The sequence below is a fragment of the Penicillium taxi genome, assembly GCF_028828555.1.
Source record: "Penicillium taxi strain IBT 34144 chromosome Unknown utg000003l_segment0_segment0, whole genome shotgun sequence".
NCBI lineage: Eukaryota > Fungi > Ascomycota > Eurotiomycetes > Eurotiales > Aspergillaceae > Penicillium > Penicillium taxi.
The window spans coordinates 919,411-938,741 of record NW_026643205.1 but is presented as its reverse complement, the minus strand read 5'-3'; the positions used below and the strand labels follow the sequence as shown (position 1 = coordinate 938,741).

Genomic DNA, 19,331 nt, shown 5'->3' with positions numbered 1-19,331 from the left:
AATAAGGTTATTTCATACTGAGAATGAAGATGTTCTTGCTAGTTCAAGTATGCTAGCAATAGCATTTTGGCTAGAGGGCCGGTGGGAGGAGGCCGAGCAGCTCGAGGTGCAGGTGATGGAGACGAGCAAGACGAAGCTCGGCGAGGACCATCCCGACACGCTGACCAGTATGGCCAACCTGGCGTCGACGTACAGGAACCAGGGCCGGTGGGAGGAGGCCGAGCAGCTCGAGGTGCAGGTGATGGAGACGAGCAAGACGAAGCTCGGCGAGGACCATCCCGACACGCTGACCAGTATGGCCAACCTGGCGTCGACGTACAGGAACCAGGGTCGGTGGGAGGAGGCCGAGCAGCTCGACGTGCAGGTGATGGAGACGAGCAAGACGAAGCTCGGCGAGGACCATCCCGACACGCTGACCAGTATGGCCAACCTGGCGTCGACGTTTTGGAACCAGGGCCGGTGGGAGGAGGCCGAGCAGCTCTTTATGCAGGTGATGGAGACTCGCAAGACGAAGCTCGGCGAGGACCATCCCGACACGCTGACCAGTATGGCCAACCTGGCGTCGACGTTTTGGAACCAGGGCCGGTGGGAGGAGGCCGAGCAGCTCGAGGTGCAGGTGATGGAGACTCGCAAGACGAAGCTCGGCGAGGACCATCCCGACACGCTGACCAGTATGGCCAACCTGGCGTCGACGTTTTGGAACCAGGGCCGGTGGGAGGAGGCCGAGCAGCTCTTTATGCAGGTGATGGAGACTCGCAAGACGAAGCTCGGCGAGGACCATCCCTCCACGCTGACCAGTATGGCCAACCTGGCGTCGACGTACAGGAACCAGGGCCGGTGGGAGGAGGCCGAGCAGCTCGAGGTGCAGGTGATGGAGACTCGCAAGACGAAGCTCGGCGAGGACCATCCCGACACGCTGACCAGTATGGCCAACCTGGCGTCGACGTTTTGGAACCAGGGCCGGTGGGAGGAGGCCGAGCAGCTCTTTATGCAGGTGATGGAGACTCGCAAGACGAAGCTCGGCGAGGACCATCCCGACACGCTGACCAGTATGGCCAACCTGGCGTCGACGTTTTGGAACCAGGGCCGGTGGGAGGAGGCCGAGCAGCTCGAGGTGCAGGTGATGGAGACTCGCAAGACGAAGCTCGGCGAGGACCATCCCGACACGCTGACCAGTATGGCCAACCTCGCCTTTACCTGGGAAACTTCAGGTCATATTGCCAAAGCCATCATTTTGCTGAGAAACTGTATAGCTAAACAGAGACAATCACTCGGCCCAAATCATCCACAGACTTTACTGAATGCGCGAACATTACTTGAATGGGAAGAGGAGGAATGGGAAACGGAGGAAGAATAGGAAACGGACATTCGGTTTCTGAATACTTAAAAAGCCCAATTCTCAAATATCACACGTCAACTTCTATTTCTAGGTTCAAATATTTATTTCTCCAGAGATCTTATAATTATACTTTGATATATCACTCAATACTTCAAAAGGTGCACATGTTACCTACACCTTTAATAGAAGTTTTGCTATGTAAGAGATAGAGCACGCATAAAGGAAGTCATCAAATGAGCAAGCTAAGAGGCTGGACTCAGTTATTTTGGTATAACGTATTACGAGTAATTTATAGAAAGTGGTATCACGTGATATTGTCTTTTTGTTAATTGAATACGGAAAGCGGTCTGGAATGGTAAAGACGAGAGTATTGTTGTTAGTTGGAAAGTGCGTAAGGCATCAATCCGGCAGTAATAAATGGGCAGTATGCAGTAAGCTAAGCTACAAATGGTAGGCGGTATTCTAACCATTGACACTTTTAATACGATTCAATCCTTGAAACAAAGCTAAGTCAGAGATGGATTAGCGTGTTATAAAATAGGGGTTGAGAAAGAAAGTAAAATGGTGAAACTGTAGAGCTCGGCGCGAACATATGTTCGCAATTTTTTAGAATGTTCGCATTTGCATTTGTAGTTAGTGGTAATGTTCGCATGTTCGCAGATATTCGCATAAATTCTGCCACCGCCTCTAGTAATAATATGATGGGGCTAAAAGTATTTCTCTCTTTTTTCTTTTTTTTTCTATTACTATATCACTTCATTTTGTCATTTTCAAATGAGTGATACCCAAAGCCCTAAACGGGCACGATATGAATGGAATTATCTTGGCCTCAATGGTGGAAGTGACGATGAAGCTGATCTAAGTGATCGGATGATTCAGATTCCTCAATCTGATTCTGATCATCCAGACGATTCAGCTAGCCAAGGCCCCTCTACTCTAAGCCCTTCTACTCCTTTTTCTTTCCCGCCAATTCAAGTTCGATTCTACAAGATTAAATCCCAAAGAAGCATTCTAAGGAGCTTAATGCAGAAAGAATGTTACTTCGCAATGTCTGTAAAGTCAAGTATCATCAGTCTGATGATCAGTCTAAGTCTTGTATTTAAGGATGGGGACAAATTACTTAAAGATCGGGAGGAATAGTTAATAATGCATGCTCTAACTCTAAAATAGTAAACAATGAACTATCTATAGTTATATATATCCTAAAATATGATAGGTCTTGCGAACATGCGAACATCTGCGAACATGCGAATATTTGTGCCGAGCTCTATGAAACTGATTTCGATTCATCCTGTATTCTTATTTGTACCATTTCCCTCGTACACCGTCGACTTTGATTACGAGCCCTGGAGACCATCAATCAGGCCCCATTTGCCTGAAACGGTGAGGCAGAGACGATAGGAACCTGTCTAGTCTTATATGTCTAACAAAATTCTATGCTTGATGATCCTGATCTCAATGAAATATATCTTTCAAGGGTACTAATTATGAACGAGTCTTATCGAGTAAGAACGATTGTTTGACATAACTAGGGCACACTTATGCCTTATTATCAAGGCACCAACGTGTAGCCCCGCATTCATTATCTTCATTGTTCCAACGACCTCATCTTGCTGAATCCCCTCAACACTCAGGGACAATAAAAATCACACCTACGAAGCTACAACTCACCTCCATCATTTCTCTCCGTCCTATCTCTCATCCCACCCGCTGGACATCCACCTCACTCCTTACGGAACTTTGAACAACCCCACCGACCAACATGTCTATCCCCAACGAAGCTCTAAAAAAGGTGAATAACTGTTGCACACCACATTGTCTCGGCCAATGGCTCAATTATCACCAAATGATTTTTACCCGACACATCAACTAACAACTCGTGAAAATAGCTCGTGCAGGAGATCGAAGCCCGCGCTATAACCTCACAACAACAAATCAACATCGCGAAGGCTCAGATCACAACCAAGCAGCGCGATATCCGCATGATGCAATTGACTTCCAAGGAGTTGTCAGAGTTGTCCTCCGAAACAAAAGTGTACGAGGGTGTTGGAAAGATGTGTGTAAACCTCCGACCCCTTGCCCAGGCCATACTCTACTCAATCCAAATTAAACCCTTGATTTCTCTATTTTTCGCTGGAATCTTGCTTACTCTTTATTACAGGTTCGTCAATGTTCCCATCGGTGCTGTCAACAAGCGCCTTACCCGCGAGAGCGCCGAGGCGACTGCCGAGATCTCCAATCTTGATAAGAAGCTGCACTACCACGAAACCACGTTGAAGAATAGCCAAGAGCACTTTAACCAGATCATTAAGTCGGGTGGACGGGCATGAATGTGATACCGTACTCCCATTTCCAACGAAAAAAAACTTCTAGTGACAGATCTTTTCACTTGCTTCATCGTGAGTGGGCGAGGTGTGTTTCGCTGGACACATGTCTCGGTCTCCCGATAGGAAATCGATGAGAATCGATGAGGAGGATATGGGCAGCCGGTCCCTTTTCTCCTTGCTAGAACCTGTTCTTCAACAGCATGCTCTGTACTCCGTACTCTATACCGGCGTTGCATACCCAGGAGTTTTCGGCATTTATCTAGCGATCAAGCAGGCTATAAATACGATATACTAGAAATAATAAAACATATCAATTGGGTTTCTCCATGTGTCCCACACCCTCCAGGCTCACTTCAAACCTCCAGCAAAGTCCCCGTAAATCTAGCATATCGAAGAGCAGGAGAGTGATACATCACACTAACAGTCATACTCTCGATAGTTCTCTGCAAATACGCCCGCTGCATCTCGTCAAAGCCCGGCAAAGCTATCAGCCTCTCATGTTCCTCCAGGACCTGCCTCTCCGCATCACTAATAATAATTCGAAAAACGATCATGGCAGATTTGGGCAAGAATACAGCCAACCCATCCCCTTCTGGATTATGACGCTTATTTGCGTAGGAGTAGAGATCATTGAGAAATACACAATGTCTGATGTAGTCCATATGGGGAAATATGGTCTTTTTGCAACCATTTAGTACCACGTTTCAAATAGTATCAATAGCCAAACAGTGTCAATAAGTAAATGGTATTAGGATTTATAACTATTTCGTTATTGTAACCATTTCGTTATTGTAACCATTTATACCCTGTCACCATTTTGAACCTGACACTATGGCACTAATACTTTGGTAGTCTGTTGGTTGCTGAAATTGTCATGGGGTTTGTTTTGTCTGCAATATCCGGCTCTCAAAACTCCACGAAATCAACAAAGTTCGTGAATGCTTTTTCGGGGCTGGAACTGTTGGCTGCAGGTTGTCTTCGATTGAGTTGAAGGCATAGATAGAAGTTGGGTCTCAATTGATTACTAGGCATTTTGATCACTCAATAAGATTAATATTCCTAGTAAAGTCTATTGAGAAAGAGCTGGAGCCCTAGAGGAAAAATTTCGTATTGAAATATCGTGCTCGGCTCATCAACCTGCTGTAAAGATATCGCAACGGCATTAAATATCTTGTTATTATGAGCATTTGAAGTCTTTGCCACAAAATTATAAAAGCCATGCTGCCATGAACCCTTGGCGACGGGCTTTAGTTGCGCGCTTCATGAACTTGATAGAAGTAGTAGGGACAATCTCCAGCTTACAACCCTTTACTTTCTATAAAACTTCAACGATGCTGTGGTCCCCAGGGTCCTTGAAAGTACTATGTCATAGTTATATGCAGAATATGATCGCTTTAGTTGATGCCGTAGAATGGTACCATGTGGATACCTCAAACGATAAGCCAAAGTCATCGGGAGCAACGGTTTGAATATAATTGAATTGGGGAGAGAACTGATGGTAAATCTTTGGTATGTCTCTTTTCGGGTTATGCAGAGGAATCAATTGATTCTCTTCAGTGAACATCCAAAGTCCAGACCTCTTCATAGGCGTTTGCTGCCCAAGCCGGCGGTGGGGCCAATAAGATAAATCGTGGAATGCTTCGACGCACCTTGAATGTGCGGAATGTGGATGGAAATATTGGAAGGAATGTGTCACTGCAAGGCACTGAGTCAGCTCGTCCAACATTTCAGAAATGGCTTACGTTCTAATGTCACCTTGGTCAAAAATAGGACTGTATATACGGCTTCGGCGAAACAGATATGAGGTCGAACAATTTTCACTGACTTATAATAGCAATGGATCTGAATTCATAATCACCTGGCAATTTTCTATTTTCTATTAGTAATTATTCCAAGGTCCGTACCTGTGTCTCCTTCGAAAAAATAACGCAATGCCACGGACCCTAAATCTATAGACTAGGATGTGGCACAAAGCTCGGACGTTTCGAAATCCTCTAGCGAGCGCCATCGTCGTCATCCTTGCGCTATGGCTTCTAAAAACATATACACACATACATCTGGATAAATTGCGGGTAAGTCCTCGATCGATTCCTAAATGACGTTGAGCAACCTGACGAACATCCTAGATCCCTGCCTCTGTGACGTTTTCCACCCCAAAGTCTGTAGATAAGTATCTCAAGGCAGTGAGTGGGCTTGCAACGAAGGACTATGACAAGCTTGCTGTTTCTGGATTTTGGAATGATGGCCTGATTAGTGAATGCGAAAGTCACAAACATGATGCCATGCTTGGCGTGCAACCGAGCTTCGATCTGCAGGATAATCTGATACGAGCTGTGCAGAGCCTGTCTGCGTACACACAGATAGATCGCGCATTTCAAGATCAGCAGAGTCGGAACGCGAGCTTGACCTTTGAAGGATTCGTCGAGGCCAATTGGGCTGAGCTTGCTGGATCCGGAGTCTGGCTTCCGGAGTTTCAGATCTATCTTTCTGTATCGAGATTGATCTACTACCCATCTGGGGATCTGGCTGTTCCTACGATTAGTTTCCTGCGCGGTCGAATCTTCGACTCGGAGTGGAATCATCTGGATCAGTATACACTGGACTGGGACGGGGAAATTATATCCTTCCCATGTATATTCAATCTCCCGGTCGAGTGGCATGAAGGCGCGGCCTTCCTAGGCCCTGAGGACCCGCGCGTGGTGGTGGAAGAGGGAATACAAGGTGCTGAACCGGTTATTGTCTTCAACATGATGTCGGAGCAATTAGGATGGCGCCGCGCGATGTGGATGCATCGCCCGTTCTCTAACCTTACCGCGCCCTTGACTATCCGCGGCGAGCAGCCTCAAAATGCAGAGAAGAACTGGGCACCATTCTTCGACGAGGGCGACTCGTTTCGAAGCACCGAGGGCGATATTAAGCGAGACCCTACCATTTCGCTATCGCGCGGCCCCAGCCACCATCTGAATTTTGTATATAGCCTACAGCCGCTGCGGATCCTCCGCTGTCAACTACTGCACGGACATTGCGATTGGGCATATAAGCAAGAACCTGAACCTGTTCATCCCCTGCCCCTGTCCCTGTCCCTGAAGCGCGCGCCCAATCCCGGCGTTCGAGGCGACATGCGGGGCGGCACCAACTTCGTCGCAGTGCACCAGTCCGACCCGGCAATTCGCCTATGGATCGGATTCCCACGCACGCACGTCGACGGCGCCTGTCCACAATCCGAGTCGTTGTACCGACCGGAACTAGTAATTCTCGCGAATAGCGGTAGTGAGTTTCACGTGGTATACGCTAGCGAAGCGCTGACATTTGGAACGGCAGTTCTGGCAGAAGAGGATGTGGAAGCGCCGTGCGGAGATGGGCGCATTCTCATCCCTAATGGGATCGTGCGCTGGGAACAGGACCGGCACGACTTGATGCATTTGGCAGTCAGTGTGGGTGATCGAACCACTCAGGTGTTGCGGATCCGTGGCGTATCCAAGCTTATCAGTTCCTTACCGTATTTGAGTGAGTGGCGACATACGGATGGGCCCGACGGTGAGCCTTGGGGGCGGCGATGGTCTAAAGTGGGTGGGGAAATAGTGGGATGTTCAGTAATTACAGCGATGAACATGAAAATGAACTCGTCTCAAAATACGGGGGAGTATGAGGGATGATTAAGGAATGCGGAAGGCAAACCATGTGCTTCAGGGTCGAGGTCATGCGGCCCGACGCGTGTTCCAATTGTGATGTGTGATGCCCAATAATCTAATCCATACTGATACCCGATATTGCCACAGGTACCCAAATATTTCCATCTTACCGGTATCAGACTACTTTAGTATACAGTAGCAAGTAGTCTAGTGATATCTACTTTGAAGAGAGTGCAGTAATAAACTACTTACTAGTTGAAATCTTTGATCTGTGATCTTTCTCTCATCTTTAAATCTTTAATCTTGCTCTAACTCTATAATCAAGTGGAGTAAACGACCCAAAGTGGGCCTTGAAGTGGCTGGGATGATGATATATGATGATATGATGATATTGTAAAAAACAGGTAAACACTCAACATCCACTTGTTTCAGTCTAGAACAGTAGAACTACACACTCGAACAGCCGAGATTTCCTTCTATTCTGATTTATCTTCTTCCGCATGAGTACCTTATATGCATGCAAACTAGACTGACACTGACAGGGCGCATATTAGTACTACTCCTTACTGTGGGATTTTTAGGCCCCGATGGTCCATGAGGCTGAAGGAATCTTAATAAATACCAAAAATCCCCGCAAGTCAGCCTTCTTCCTTTTCTCTTTTCCCACACTTTCCACTTTATCCCGCCTTGAGCCTTTTGTTCACCTGAACACAAAGCTCGCACGAGGACAACTCATACGTCCTTTCTTATTGGCTCTAGAACTGGCATTTCCCTCGTACTTTTAGCCCTTTTTCCACTTTTTGACTTGGAAGCCTTTTTTTTTACCCCGCTAACCCTTAACACGGGTATACTACTACACTACTTCCCCACCGCTATATTCACACAACCACAAAAATGCCTGTTGATTACTATGATTCCGAGGACTCTGAGTTCTCTGAAACTGATATCTCAGTTCATGGAGGTTCAGTTCATGGAGGTCGCAGAAGTGGCTCCTCATTCCACCGTCGCTCCTCTCACCACCGCCGCCCAGAGCGCAGGGAGTATAAAGAATTTAAAGAGACTGTTCTATCCCCAGTTCTCAGCTCTCGACACATCCGCTCGGCTTCCACAGGCGGACGCCGTCCCCACCGACACTCGCCCGAGGCACAAGTACCAGCCGTAATGATCGTGAACGAGCAGGCCACACGCTCCAGCAACGCCAACAGCAACAAACCACGGCGAGTGCAGAACAAGACTAAAATATACGAGAACGAGTCTGACGAGGCCCTCGCCGGACACTCGGGGCGCCATCGTGCCGGTACCACTGTCTCTGTCTCGCGCGAACATTCACGGTCCCCCTTCCACCGGGACTACGAGCTGATGATGAACCAGCGTATGCTAGACCGCAACGATGTCCGGCAGGATCTAGACATCTGGAAGCAGCAGCAGGAGATCGAGCGGCTGGAGCGCGAGCTCGAGAGACACCGTGAGAAGGTCGAGGCCCCGCGGGAGGTGCTACGAGATGTGCGCGAAACCCGGCGCCTGCGCGAAGAAGAGGAGTGGTACGAGGATGAGATTAGTGAGCGACTTCATCGCCTGGAGCGGTATGAGAAGCAATCGCGTGAGGAGGAGGAGGCGAAGAAGGCTGAGCACCGCTGGCGTCTGAAGAAGTTCGAAGAGGCTGAGAAGGAGGCCGCTGAGAAGGAAGAGCTGAAGGCTAAGATGAAGCAGCAGCGCTTGGCGGAAATTGCTAAACAGCAGGCAGATGACGCTGAGCGCGACCGTATCAAGAAGGAGATTCAAGAGGAGGAGATGCGGCAAGCGCGAGAGGCTGAAGAAGCAAGGGCCAAGGAGGCTGCTATGAAGGCTGCTGCTGTGGAAGAGTGGAAGCGGGAGCAGGAGCGCATTGCCAAGGCACAAAAGGAGGAAGCGGAGAGAAGGGACAAGGAGTTCCGAGACCGACTTCGTGTCGAGTTTGGTTACAATGAAGAGGAGATTGAGGCCATTCTCAACAAGAAGAAGAAGGATGAGGCTGACAAGGCTGCGAAAGAGAAGCAGGAGGCTGAGGATAAGGAGAAGGCGGAGAAGGAAAAGGAGAAGGCGGAGAAGGAAAAGAAAGAAAAGGAGGAAGAGGAGGAGAAGAAGAAGAAGGAGGAGCTGAAGATCATTGAAGAGCGCAAGACTACATGGATCAAGGTATGTGCTTTGTGCTGTTATCATATTCTATCTTATACTGACACTGTATTTAGGTCCACCGCAAGCATCTTCTTCCTGAAACTCTCCTAGCATATGGCCTTCCTTGGGAATGGGACGAGGTAAGCATGATTCCTCCAGCATCCTATGTATGAATTCATTCTGACTGGCTTCTCTCCTGTAGCGTGACAGCAACTATATCATCATAAAACGTTGGATCGATGATGATTTCCAAGAAACCCTCTTTGCCCACACTCGTCGACTCCGTGATAACAAGGTCATTGCTCAAACCTCCCACTCAACCACCGAGCTCCGCATCAACGATCGTGGCAAGGACAGAATGTACCTTGTGCGCAAGAAGAGCCCTGGCCGCAAGTTCAGGATCTTCGCATAAGTCTTTCATACTTGCCTTTGTCTTTCTTTCACTTTCACTTCTTCGGTCTATACCATGTTTTGACTTTTTCCTTTCCTTTTCTTCTCGTTTCTCTTCCTATCCTTTTTCTTCTAGATATCTTTGTGTTTTGGATTGTTGCGATAGGCCTGGGATTATATGCATTTGAACTTTTGTTTTTGATATTGATATGTTCGGATTTTTACATTTTCAGTTCTTAGCCTGACATGGCCTTCATTGAACGAGATATGAGTTAATGACACTTTGATCCTCTTATGTATCTTGCAGCTGAGCCTTAATTCTAGAAATTGATGGGATTATAATGCATCGCCAGTCCTTCATCTTATTTCTCGCCGTTGGAATGAACTAAGTTTCATCTGTAATATTGGACCTGTGAATTACTGCATGCAGTTAGTTTTACCCTTTATGGTTTAGCTCCCCAATACACCGTCACGTAACCTTTCTCTTACTGTACTACTTAGATCTCTTATTTCTTTTTATTGTCAGTTTCTATCGACTAGCTCGACCTGGCCGGGAACGATTCTACTTGCTATGGCTTCTCACGAGCCTGATATTTTCTCTCTTCTACCCGGGCCTGTTTTAGAAATTACCATAACTCAGCTGGATCTCGCATCTCTCCACAATCTTTATCGATCGTCGTCAACCATATTTTCCCTACTACATGACGATGACGGCAGAACGGCTCGCAAAACTATTGAGATGATCGTACAGCTGAGGGTTCCTGATGAAACCCAGATCGTCATTCGCAAGTTCGCTTTCCTACGATGGGCATTCGCTTCATATCGTCGTTAGGGCTTTGGTATTTGGGATTCAAGGCGTTTATGGGATCTCGGTCTCCTATACAAGCACGAAAAATATAATTTTGAATCTCTTAGAGGTGGTATAGAGGACCGCGATGATCCGAATTTCCAAGGTCCAAGATCGGAGTGCGATCAATATTTTAGATGGGAAAGTATGCTTAGCGCAGACGATTTAGAAGGCATAGAGCGCATGAGAAAGAAGTTCTGGGGTCGTGAGATACATATGGGGACGGATGAAGATTATGAGTTACATGCGGTGCATATGGATGCACGTTCTACTGAAGAATATCTAGCCTTTGCAAATGCTACTCATAGCGTAGAGTAACGATAGACTAATCTTTTCAAAATTGCGTTAACATGGGCATCATGATAGATTGGTAGAGTCTATATAGGTTCTTTGCGCAGTCATGGAATAATAGCCAGCAGCTAGATTCAGATGAAACAGGTACTTTTAGTAAGATACAGTCGACGCTACAGTATGTGATGCTCATTGTAATACAGACCCCGATGAAGACTTACCGATCGTGGACGGGGCTGCGTTCGACTCATATGACAATCAACACGAAGAAAGATGCCTTCTAGGCATGCGAATCGATGTCCTCTGTCAAATAAAGGAGTGGGCATTCTCACCACAAGGTAGATGCATTTTCTGGTTAAATGGGATGGCTGGGACAGGGAAATCAACAATCTCTCGAACAGCGGCGGAGCTTTTTTTAGCAAAGAAAAGTCTCTAGGGGTTAGTTTCTTTTTCAAAAGAGGGGAAGCAGATCGAGGCAATGCAAAGAAGCTTTTTCCGACCATCGCAAGGCAATTGATAATGCATATTCCTCAACTTTCTCATTATGTCCGGCAAGCAGTCCTTGATAACCCAGGTGCTACGGGGAAGGCGCTTAGGGAACAATTTGATAAGCTGCTTCTTCAACCTCTCCTACACCTAGAGCAAGCTAATCTCCCAAGCCGAACCATTGTGATCGTGATTGACGCATTAGATGAATATGAAGGAGACAATGATATACGACTCATACTCCAAATTCTACCTCAGCTCCAGATATCAAATTCTTTATACATACGAGTTTCCTTGACCAGCAGGCCCGAGCTGCCGGTTCATCTTGGATTCTCGAATATTCTAGCCCATAATTATAAAGACCTGGTTCTCCATGAAATTCCTGAAAAAGTGGTGAGATATGATATATCGCTATTCTTGAATCACCAAATTTCAAGAATACTTTAACTTTGCTCTCAAACCTGCTTATAAATATTGTTTTTTGAGACTAACTAACCGTTAACGATACGGTATTCGGTATTCTCTGCCAAAATTTAAACCTCGAGCAATACACAAACGAGGAGGATAGTGTTTATAGACGTTTCTAATGACCTAGACTTTGCTTCACATCCTTAAAGCCTCCTTCATAAGATGAAGCTCATACCACGGGTGGGGCATAACCTGAATGCCCTGTTCTTGCAGGCAGCCTGAGATGCAGCAAAGGACTAGAAATCCTTCGAAAAGCGCTTTCTGAAAATCCCCGTCTAGTCAACTGAGGGAAAAAAATGGCCATTGAAAAGAGACTATGATAGAACGGAACAAGACGGGGTAGGATGAAATAAAATGGCCGAGTAAGCTCAAAACAGCTTTTATGGAATCTAGCTTCTAATAAATATTTGATTCTGAATCATTTACCTTTCATGTTCATCGACACTTCGGCTGGATTTACTACAGTTTAGCTGAAATGAAGTATAAATTGTAGGAACGAGAAACTAGATTGAAGTGGTGGGATATGGGGGCAAATTGGTCGAGGCAAATTGACTGCTCAGATGATTTTTGCAGAGAGGGTCAGGATTACTCTGAAAGTTTCTATATAAGGGAGATATCATGATGGTCCATGGTGAGCTTGGCCGCACCCATTGTACCGACTGAAACTATCTAGACGTCGGAAAACTGATTTTGAGGCGGTATTAAAAGTAGTATAAAGTACCTACTCTCTCGAAGTTGATCAGCCAGAAATCGAAGTATTGGAAGCAAGATGGAAGAGACTGTAAGTAAATTGATGATTCAAGATTTCAAATTTAGTACCATTGTGCAGACTAGAGTAGAGTCAAGTCAGTAAAGACGTTAGACAAGCAAAAATCTGATCAAAGCGTGCAAAGCACTCTGAGAAAGGTAAGCTTTGACTTCTCATCTAGTCCTAATTTGGCTAGTGCGGGCGAGGATTTTATTTCCGCACATTCAGCCTCAATCTGCGACTTTATCTACCCACCTATACCATCTTTTCTTCCCACCATCTTCCTTTCATAGCGCTCATTTTCGAATATTTTGGTGTTCAATTGTCGCTCTCATCAAATTGGTAAACTGAAGACTCTCAAAAGTCGCAAACTACTCGATAATACTGGGGTTGGAATCTTCTGCTTGTTGATCCTTTTTAATTTCTTCCATTTTTACCCGACCTCGCTATTCCAAACGAAACAGACCGGTCCTCAATTGTTTTCTGTGTTGATTTACTAAAAACTCTCATGAAAACCGCAAAAATCACTCCATAATTGGGGTTGAAATCTTGATTGTTGACCCTTTCCAAATGTCAGCAATCACATCTTACCTTATTACTCCTCCACCTCGTTCATTCGAAGAGAACAGTGTTCAATCCCCTTCCCTGCCATGCTAGATGTTTGACACCTCGCGCAAATCACTACAATACTACACGGCAATAGTGGCCTCTGATTATTGCTTCCTTCATCCCACCTCGTTCAGACTGATCGCCTTGTGGATTTGAACCCCACGTGGGAAATACAGGTATTTAATACATGCTTGTTACCATACTGCTGACCGCCCGTATTTTACATTTTGCCCAGCGGGAAAGCAATATTATGTCAGACCATCTACATAAAAGACCAAATTCGGCTCAAATATACGTCCTTCGGGACATTTGGTCAAATGAAAATATACAGAGAAGATTAGCATGGCCCCTGCACTAAGGATGACACGCTCAATCAAAGAGAAGCTACCAGTTTTTTTTTTACTAAACGGCCTTCCAGAAAGAGTTGCCGTTTTTGTGAACAAAAGCTGCCAGTCGTGGTTGCGGGATCGACCCCGGCTGAGATCACTCTTTTTCCCCCTTTTCCTACGTCGCCAACGACCACTTAATTCGAAAGCAGGATGAATTACGCGGTTCTACGGGGTTATTGAAGTCATTTTTCCCGTTTAACTGGCAGAAAAGTGACGAGAATCCTGGTTTTGGTTACTTAGGTAGCATCGCTTCAAGGGCTGGGATATAGTTGATGATGAAACTCGTTTCTCCAGACTCGAAGTCGACTGCATAGAGGAAGATTATACTAAAGAATTTATAAAAGGTGTGAAGGCCGAAGTACATTTACCAACTCCGCCACTTGCTACGGAGTACATAAATAGAGAAAACCATATCATAGAATTACAATATCCATTGGTGATTCGAAGCAGTCAAAAGTAACCAACTATACAAGTCCGACAAAGTCGGCATCGAAGACTCTCGCAGCGGGTAAGAGAAAGCGTACAACATGACCACGACTCAGCTCAATTATCTAAGCACCACCCTCTCTCTTAGCATACTCCTCCTCTATGCGTTCCTCATACAGTCGATCGGCCTCCTCCTCACTCAAGGGGCGATCAGTTTGTGAAGATGAGGACCCAAGCGCGCTGTCACCAGACCCAGTAAAGGTGCGGTCGCTGGAGTCTTGTGAGGAAGCGTTATGAGAGACGTGGTCGGCTGAGCTAGTATTTTGGGATTGCTCTTTGTCATAGTGGTCTGCGGTGGGGATGGGCATTTTGCAGGTTGATATGAGGTTGATTTAGGGTTTGTTTTTGACAGTAGGAATGGCTTGCGTGCTGTTAAGTATTGTGGATAACAACACAGTGTTGGTTTTTGAGGTGGCTTTATTAGTGCCTGGGTCTGGTGGCAACTTTTTCATACGTAATATCTCCCCACCAGACTTGAATACTACCGAAAGGGTCGAGGTATTTAAGAAATTACATAGCTTTTTCTGATTTCATCTTTCATCTTTCATTGCGAGTACAATAAATATTGATTACCTTGAAGTGCCATCATACGCGTACATGCACATAATAAATAAATTGTCCTCCTAGTACCTACATACTTTGTTCCTAGGTAGCAAAGGTCAGAGGATCTCGGAACTTGGGAAAATATTCAAATGCTGATTCATTCATCTCATTGCTAATCGTAAAATAAGGAGTGACGAGTCATGTTAGGTACGCATGATAACATAAGAAGTTCCGGGTTCTCATATACAGTTTTGTACCGGAGAACGCAATAGTCAAACCATCACAGCAAGCATTCATTCCGGCATACGTTGCAGCCTTACAAACGAGCCCGTGAAGGCTTCTCAGGAGCAGTGGCTGGCTTCTCATCAAGAAGGCATTTCATATCGGGGTCATACAGCGGGTCGATGGAAACAGTAGCCTTGATCCGACGGCCAAAGTACTCGATCTCAACTCCCTGACCTTCAGTCACCTTGCTAGGTAGCCAGGCATACACGACGGGCTTGCGGACGGTGAATCCAAATGCAGCCGTTGTGACATATCCAGCAGCCTTGCCGTTGTAGAAGACTGGTTCCTTGCCAAGGACCATAGACTTGCCGTCGTCGACGGTGAGACAACGCAGCCGACGGGTTGGCGGGCCTTTAGAGAGACGCTCCAACGCCGCCTTTCCGACATAGTCCTCCCATTTGCTGGCTCGTACGCAGTACGTAACACCGGCTTCATATGGGTTGTGTTCGCTGTTCATATCGGAGCCATACGTGCGAATCCCCTTCTCCATTCGTAATGAGTTGAATGCACCGCGGCCGGCAGCGATGAGTCCATGTGTCTTGCCTGCATTGTAGATCGTATCCCACAGTCGCTGGCCATATTCTGCACTTGTTTGGATTTCCCAGCCCAGCTCGCCAACGTAAGACTTGCGTAGTGCTGTCACTGGAATGCCGTTGATGAGTGCCTTCTTGGCGGTGAAATATGGGAATCCTATGTTTGAGAAATCATCACTACTGAGGGTCGAGATCACATCCCGAGAGCGAGGTCCCCAAAGACCAATGCAACAGGTGCTACCAGTGATTTCTCTCACTAGTACCCCATTTCCTTGGCGACGGGCTTCTCGGGTAAGGTAGGCCAGATCTGTGGCAGAGTTGGCGCCAACCTGGAAGAGGTTGTCTTCAAGCCTTATAATGAAAATGTCGCTGCGAATGCCACCGTTGTTGTTGAGAAGGAGGGCGTGGGTTATGATGCCTGGCTTGGTGGAGATGTCGCCAGTACTTAGTCGCTGGAGTAGATCTAGGGCCCCGGAGCCTGAGACCTCGAACCGGTGGAAAGAGGTCATGTCGTACATAGCCACTGCATTCCGTGTCTTCCAAGCTTCGACCGCGACGATGGGCGAATAGAATTTCGCTGACCACGCGTCCCGCTCAACGGGCTTCCACTCTTGTGGAAGGCTTTTAAGTAGTGACACATTCGCCTCATACCAGAATGGTCGTTCCCAACCTCCAAGCTCCAGGAAGAAAGCACCCAACTCTAACTCTCGGGCGTGGAAAGGACTTGTACGAAGCTTGCGAGGTGACTCTTTGGGTTGTAGAGGATGCAAGATGTCGTATATCTCGACAAAATTCTGTTGGGAGGTCTCGCTCACATAGGAACGGCTGAGCTGTACCTCCTCGAAGCGGGAGAGTTCGCACTCTGTGAGGTCAATTTGAGATTGACCCGTCGTAAGAACTTCTGCCAAGGCTCTAGCAACGCCAGCAGAGTGCGTCACCCACACAGCTTCAGCGACAAAGAAGTTATCTAGGTTAGGTGCTTGTCCGACAATGGGGCCACCGTCTGGGGTGAATGAAAAGATACCGTTGAACCCATCCTCAATCTCAGTGTCACGCAGAGCAGGCAAGATATTTTTCGATTCCTCCCAGGCTGGGGCAAAGTCTTCGGGAGTGAATTCAAGACGGGATGGCATATTCTTCTCGTCGACATCCTTAGGTGTTAGACCTAGCGATCCAGCTTCAATTGGCATTGGGCGATGGCCGTAGTAACCAATGCCATACTGATCACCATGTTCACGGTAGTATAGATCCTGATCCTGGTGTCGTAGAATCGGAAGAGTCGCATTCAATCCATTCATTCGCTTATTGAGGTCACGGCCTTTGAGAGCTGGTACAGCGGTCGTCTTCGCATACTGGTGGCCTAGCGCAAGCAAGGGAATTTGCACACCAACCATTGCGCCTATTTCAACCCCCCAGAATCCAGCACAGGACACAACAATATCGGCGGGGATGATGCCACTAGGGGTATTCACACCTGTGACACGGCTGCCCGACCGCTCGATTCCAGTGACAGGTGTCGATGCAAGGTAGCGGACACCTGCCTGGCTGGTCCGTTCGATAAGCAGCTGTGTTGCCCGCGCCGCAAGTGCGAGCCCATCTGTAGGGATGTGTAGACCTCCTAAAACAGCATCCTTGTTCAACTGAGGATATAGCTCAAAACACTCCTCGGGGCTGACCAGGCGCGCGTCAATTCCCCACGATGAGGCATATCCATGTTTGCGCTTTAGGTCTTCAAGCCGGGCAGGTGTTGTTGCAACTTCGAGACCGCCTACTTGGTTAAAACAATTCTGGCCGTCCTTCTCAATTGATTGCAGCTTCTCGATTGTGTATGTGGCGAACTTGGTCATGGTCTTGGATGGGGTAGTTTGGAAGACGAGGCCCGGGGCGTGAGATGTCGAGCCACCGGGCATTTGCAACGGACCTTGCTCGACAACAGTGATATCAGTCCATCCCCGGGCGACGAGTTCGTCTGCAACATTGGTACCCACAATGCCAGCACCGATTATGACCACACGCTGTGAAGTGGTCATTGTGAATAATATGTAATATGGATTAATTTGGCGCTGCTCTTTGCAGCGGACAGGCTCTTGTCCTTTTGTATCTAGGAGATCCGGATGGTATCTATATTTTGGAAGCTACCCCTCTTGGAGAACCTTCCTTTCCCCCACAAGTACGGCATAATATAGGGCATATTGTTGACTGAATAGTGTACACACCCCGCATCGGAGGGTAGATTACAATATCAGTAGTTAGACGGTTCAGATAGCGTTCAGACCGAACCGATACCTGGATAAAGGAGGACATTTCCATATTAGTGTCCGGTTTGCTGATGATGATTGGTCCAAGGTCGATAATAATCTAGGGTATCTCCCGAGATCCGCTCACGTGTCCGGAAGATAGTATAGATAGCCGTGAAGACATCAATATCGACATCACCATACCAAATAGATAATAATTGAGCAAAATACTGTTCAAGTAGCTAGTAATGATAACGTACTGGAAATCATGAATATCAGAATAACGATAATCTCAAATAGGTATCATGTCTATTCATAACAAACATCCACGGGGTTCGAAAATAGGAGATCTCCATGAAACTTATTTCCCGTTCCTAATACTTGAGTCATGAGCTCATCGAAAATAATGATAAAATGGGGGAGAGGCACATTCATTTCAATATTATTGTTGTTAGTGATGTGGCCCTAGACCTCCGACCAGAACCTTGGAACCAAGTTTATAACGAGTCACTACCAAGGTACTAGGTACTCATATATAGATAGGTATTTATAGAGCTCATTGATAAAATACCAAACATACGGCTACAAATACCAGGAATATACTCCTATCAAAGATCCATGTCCACCAGGCTAGGTATCGATCGTGCTGCCCAATCGGTAATCAGCCCTCCAGGGCTGGAGACCGAACTATCCAAGGAAAATCCCAGGAAGCCGGTCGCCCAGCATGAGCACCACAAAATCGAGTACTGCCGAGATACGAAGTGTCCCTGTTTTCAACTTGTAATCGAATATTTGAAGAACTAACAGGAGGCCTAGATCGGTTTTAGAATATACCCACGGGTATAATACCCGACGATCCCTACCTAGGTACCTGTTTCCCTGCTTTATTCACTAATTCTGGATCTAGCAGAGCAATATTTCATACTATCCTACTCCAGAAAAACTCTCACCTCACTAGGGCTGCATTCCATTTTTTTTTTTAAATAGCGATAGTCAGGTGGAATAGGCTGCCCAGGTGCGGAGGCATCTCTTCCTGAAGCTTCTGATAAAGACTGACGGAACGAAGAATCTTATATACAATTGAGAAAGTCAGGAATTACTAAATCCGGTCGCAAAAGAACATCGGATACGATATCCCATGCTCACAAAAAAGCATGGCATCTCCAAGGCTCTGTCGTTACCCCGACTTAGTATCCAGAGCCATTTCATGTCCCCGGGCAAGGTTACTTCCAAGATTGAAACCATCTTAAAACTTTCCCACGCTCCAAGATGATAGATAACCTTTCAATCGAGTGTCTATCGTGGTTCTTTGAAAGTCATTTCCTCTGGGAGCTCTTATCAATTCTGTCCTGGCTTACTGATCCGTATATTGGAGTCAACCTTTTCAAAATCATTGCCAAGAATGGATCAAACCTGGCCTGTTCACTTGTACGAGGCGAAACTTTAATCCTCGCTTGTCACAGCTATCGCTACTGGGGTACTCCATAAGAGGATAGGTATAAATGAGCAGTGATGTAAAGGGTTCCTGGTATCAACAATTAGGTCATTTGACCTTTTTGTTCTTTTG

The 19,331-nt window shown here is 46.6% G+C and overlaps 9 protein-coding genes across 9 annotated transcripts; 5 read left to right on the top strand and 4 right to left on the bottom strand.

Annotated features, from left to right (window-relative positions):
- Positions 1 to 70: 70 nt before the first annotated feature.
- Positions 71 to 1,159, bottom strand: N7495_003836 (uncharacterized protein; the record flags this gene model as incomplete). The annotated part of the gene is made up of 1 exon (XM_057206487.1): positions 71 to 1,159. One exon carries the CDS (start codon positions 1,157 to 1,159, stop codon positions 71 to 73), a length of 1,089 nt encoding a protein of 362 aa, XP_057064167.1.
- A 1,942-nt stretch (positions 1,160 to 3,101) lies between these two features.
- N7495_003835 (putative prefoldin subunit 1) lies at positions 3,102 to 3,669 on the top strand (the record flags this gene model as incomplete). Its single annotated transcript, XM_057206486.1, has 3 exons — positions 3,102 to 3,131; positions 3,229 to 3,395; positions 3,501 to 3,669. The coding sequence occupies 3 exons, from the start codon at positions 3,102 to 3,104 to the stop codon at positions 3,667 to 3,669; spliced, it is 366 nt and encodes a 121-aa protein (XP_057064166.1).
- Positions 3,670 to 4,019: 350 nt separating this feature from the next.
- On the bottom strand, positions 4,020 to 4,328 carry N7495_003834 (uncharacterized protein; the record flags this gene model as incomplete). Its single annotated transcript, XM_057206485.1, has 1 exon — positions 4,020 to 4,328. One exon carries the CDS (start codon positions 4,326 to 4,328, stop codon positions 4,020 to 4,022), a length of 309 nt encoding a protein of 102 aa, XP_057064165.1.
- A 723-nt stretch (positions 4,329 to 5,051) lies between these two features.
- On the top strand, positions 5,052 to 5,415 carry N7495_003833 (uncharacterized protein; the record flags this gene model as incomplete). Its single annotated transcript, XM_057206484.1, has 2 exons — positions 5,052 to 5,129; positions 5,254 to 5,415. 2 exons carry the CDS (start codon positions 5,052 to 5,054, stop codon positions 5,413 to 5,415), a joined length of 240 nt encoding a protein of 79 aa, XP_057064164.1.
- Positions 5,416 to 5,627: 212 nt separating this feature from the next.
- On the top strand, positions 5,628 to 7,322 carry N7495_003832 (glycosyltransferase family 91 protein; the record flags this gene model as incomplete). The annotated part of the gene is made up of 2 exons (XM_057206483.1): positions 5,628 to 5,738; positions 5,793 to 7,322. The coding sequence occupies 2 exons, from the start codon at positions 5,628 to 5,630 to the stop codon at positions 7,320 to 7,322; spliced, it is 1,641 nt and encodes a 546-aa protein (XP_057064163.1).
- An 870-nt stretch (positions 7,323 to 8,192) lies between these two features.
- On the top strand, positions 8,193 to 9,864 carry N7495_003831 (uncharacterized protein; the record flags this gene model as incomplete). Its single annotated transcript, XM_057206482.1, has 3 exons — positions 8,193 to 9,473; positions 9,527 to 9,592; positions 9,655 to 9,864. 3 exons carry the CDS (start codon positions 8,193 to 8,195, stop codon positions 9,862 to 9,864), a joined length of 1,557 nt encoding a protein of 518 aa, XP_057064162.1.
- A 549-nt stretch (positions 9,865 to 10,413) lies between these two features.
- On the top strand, positions 10,414 to 10,674 carry N7495_003830 (uncharacterized protein; the record flags this gene model as incomplete). The annotated part of the gene is made up of 1 exon (XM_057206481.1): positions 10,414 to 10,674. One exon carries the CDS (start codon positions 10,414 to 10,416, stop codon positions 10,672 to 10,674), a length of 261 nt encoding a protein of 86 aa, XP_057064161.1.
- A 3,557-nt stretch (positions 10,675 to 14,231) lies between these two features.
- N7495_003829 (uncharacterized protein) lies at positions 14,232 to 14,474 on the bottom strand (the record flags this gene model as incomplete). Its single annotated transcript, XM_057206480.1, has 1 exon — positions 14,232 to 14,474. One exon carries the CDS (start codon positions 14,472 to 14,474, stop codon positions 14,232 to 14,234), a length of 243 nt encoding a protein of 80 aa, XP_057064160.1.
- A 551-nt stretch (positions 14,475 to 15,025) lies between these two features.
- N7495_003828 (GcvT family protein) lies at positions 15,026 to 17,557 on the bottom strand (the record flags this gene model as incomplete). Its single annotated transcript, XM_057206479.1, has 1 exon — positions 15,026 to 17,557. The coding sequence occupies one exon, from the start codon at positions 17,555 to 17,557 to the stop codon at positions 15,026 to 15,028; it is 2,532 nt and encodes an 843-aa protein (XP_057064159.1).
- Between the last annotated feature and the right edge of the window lie 1,774 nt (positions 17,558 to 19,331).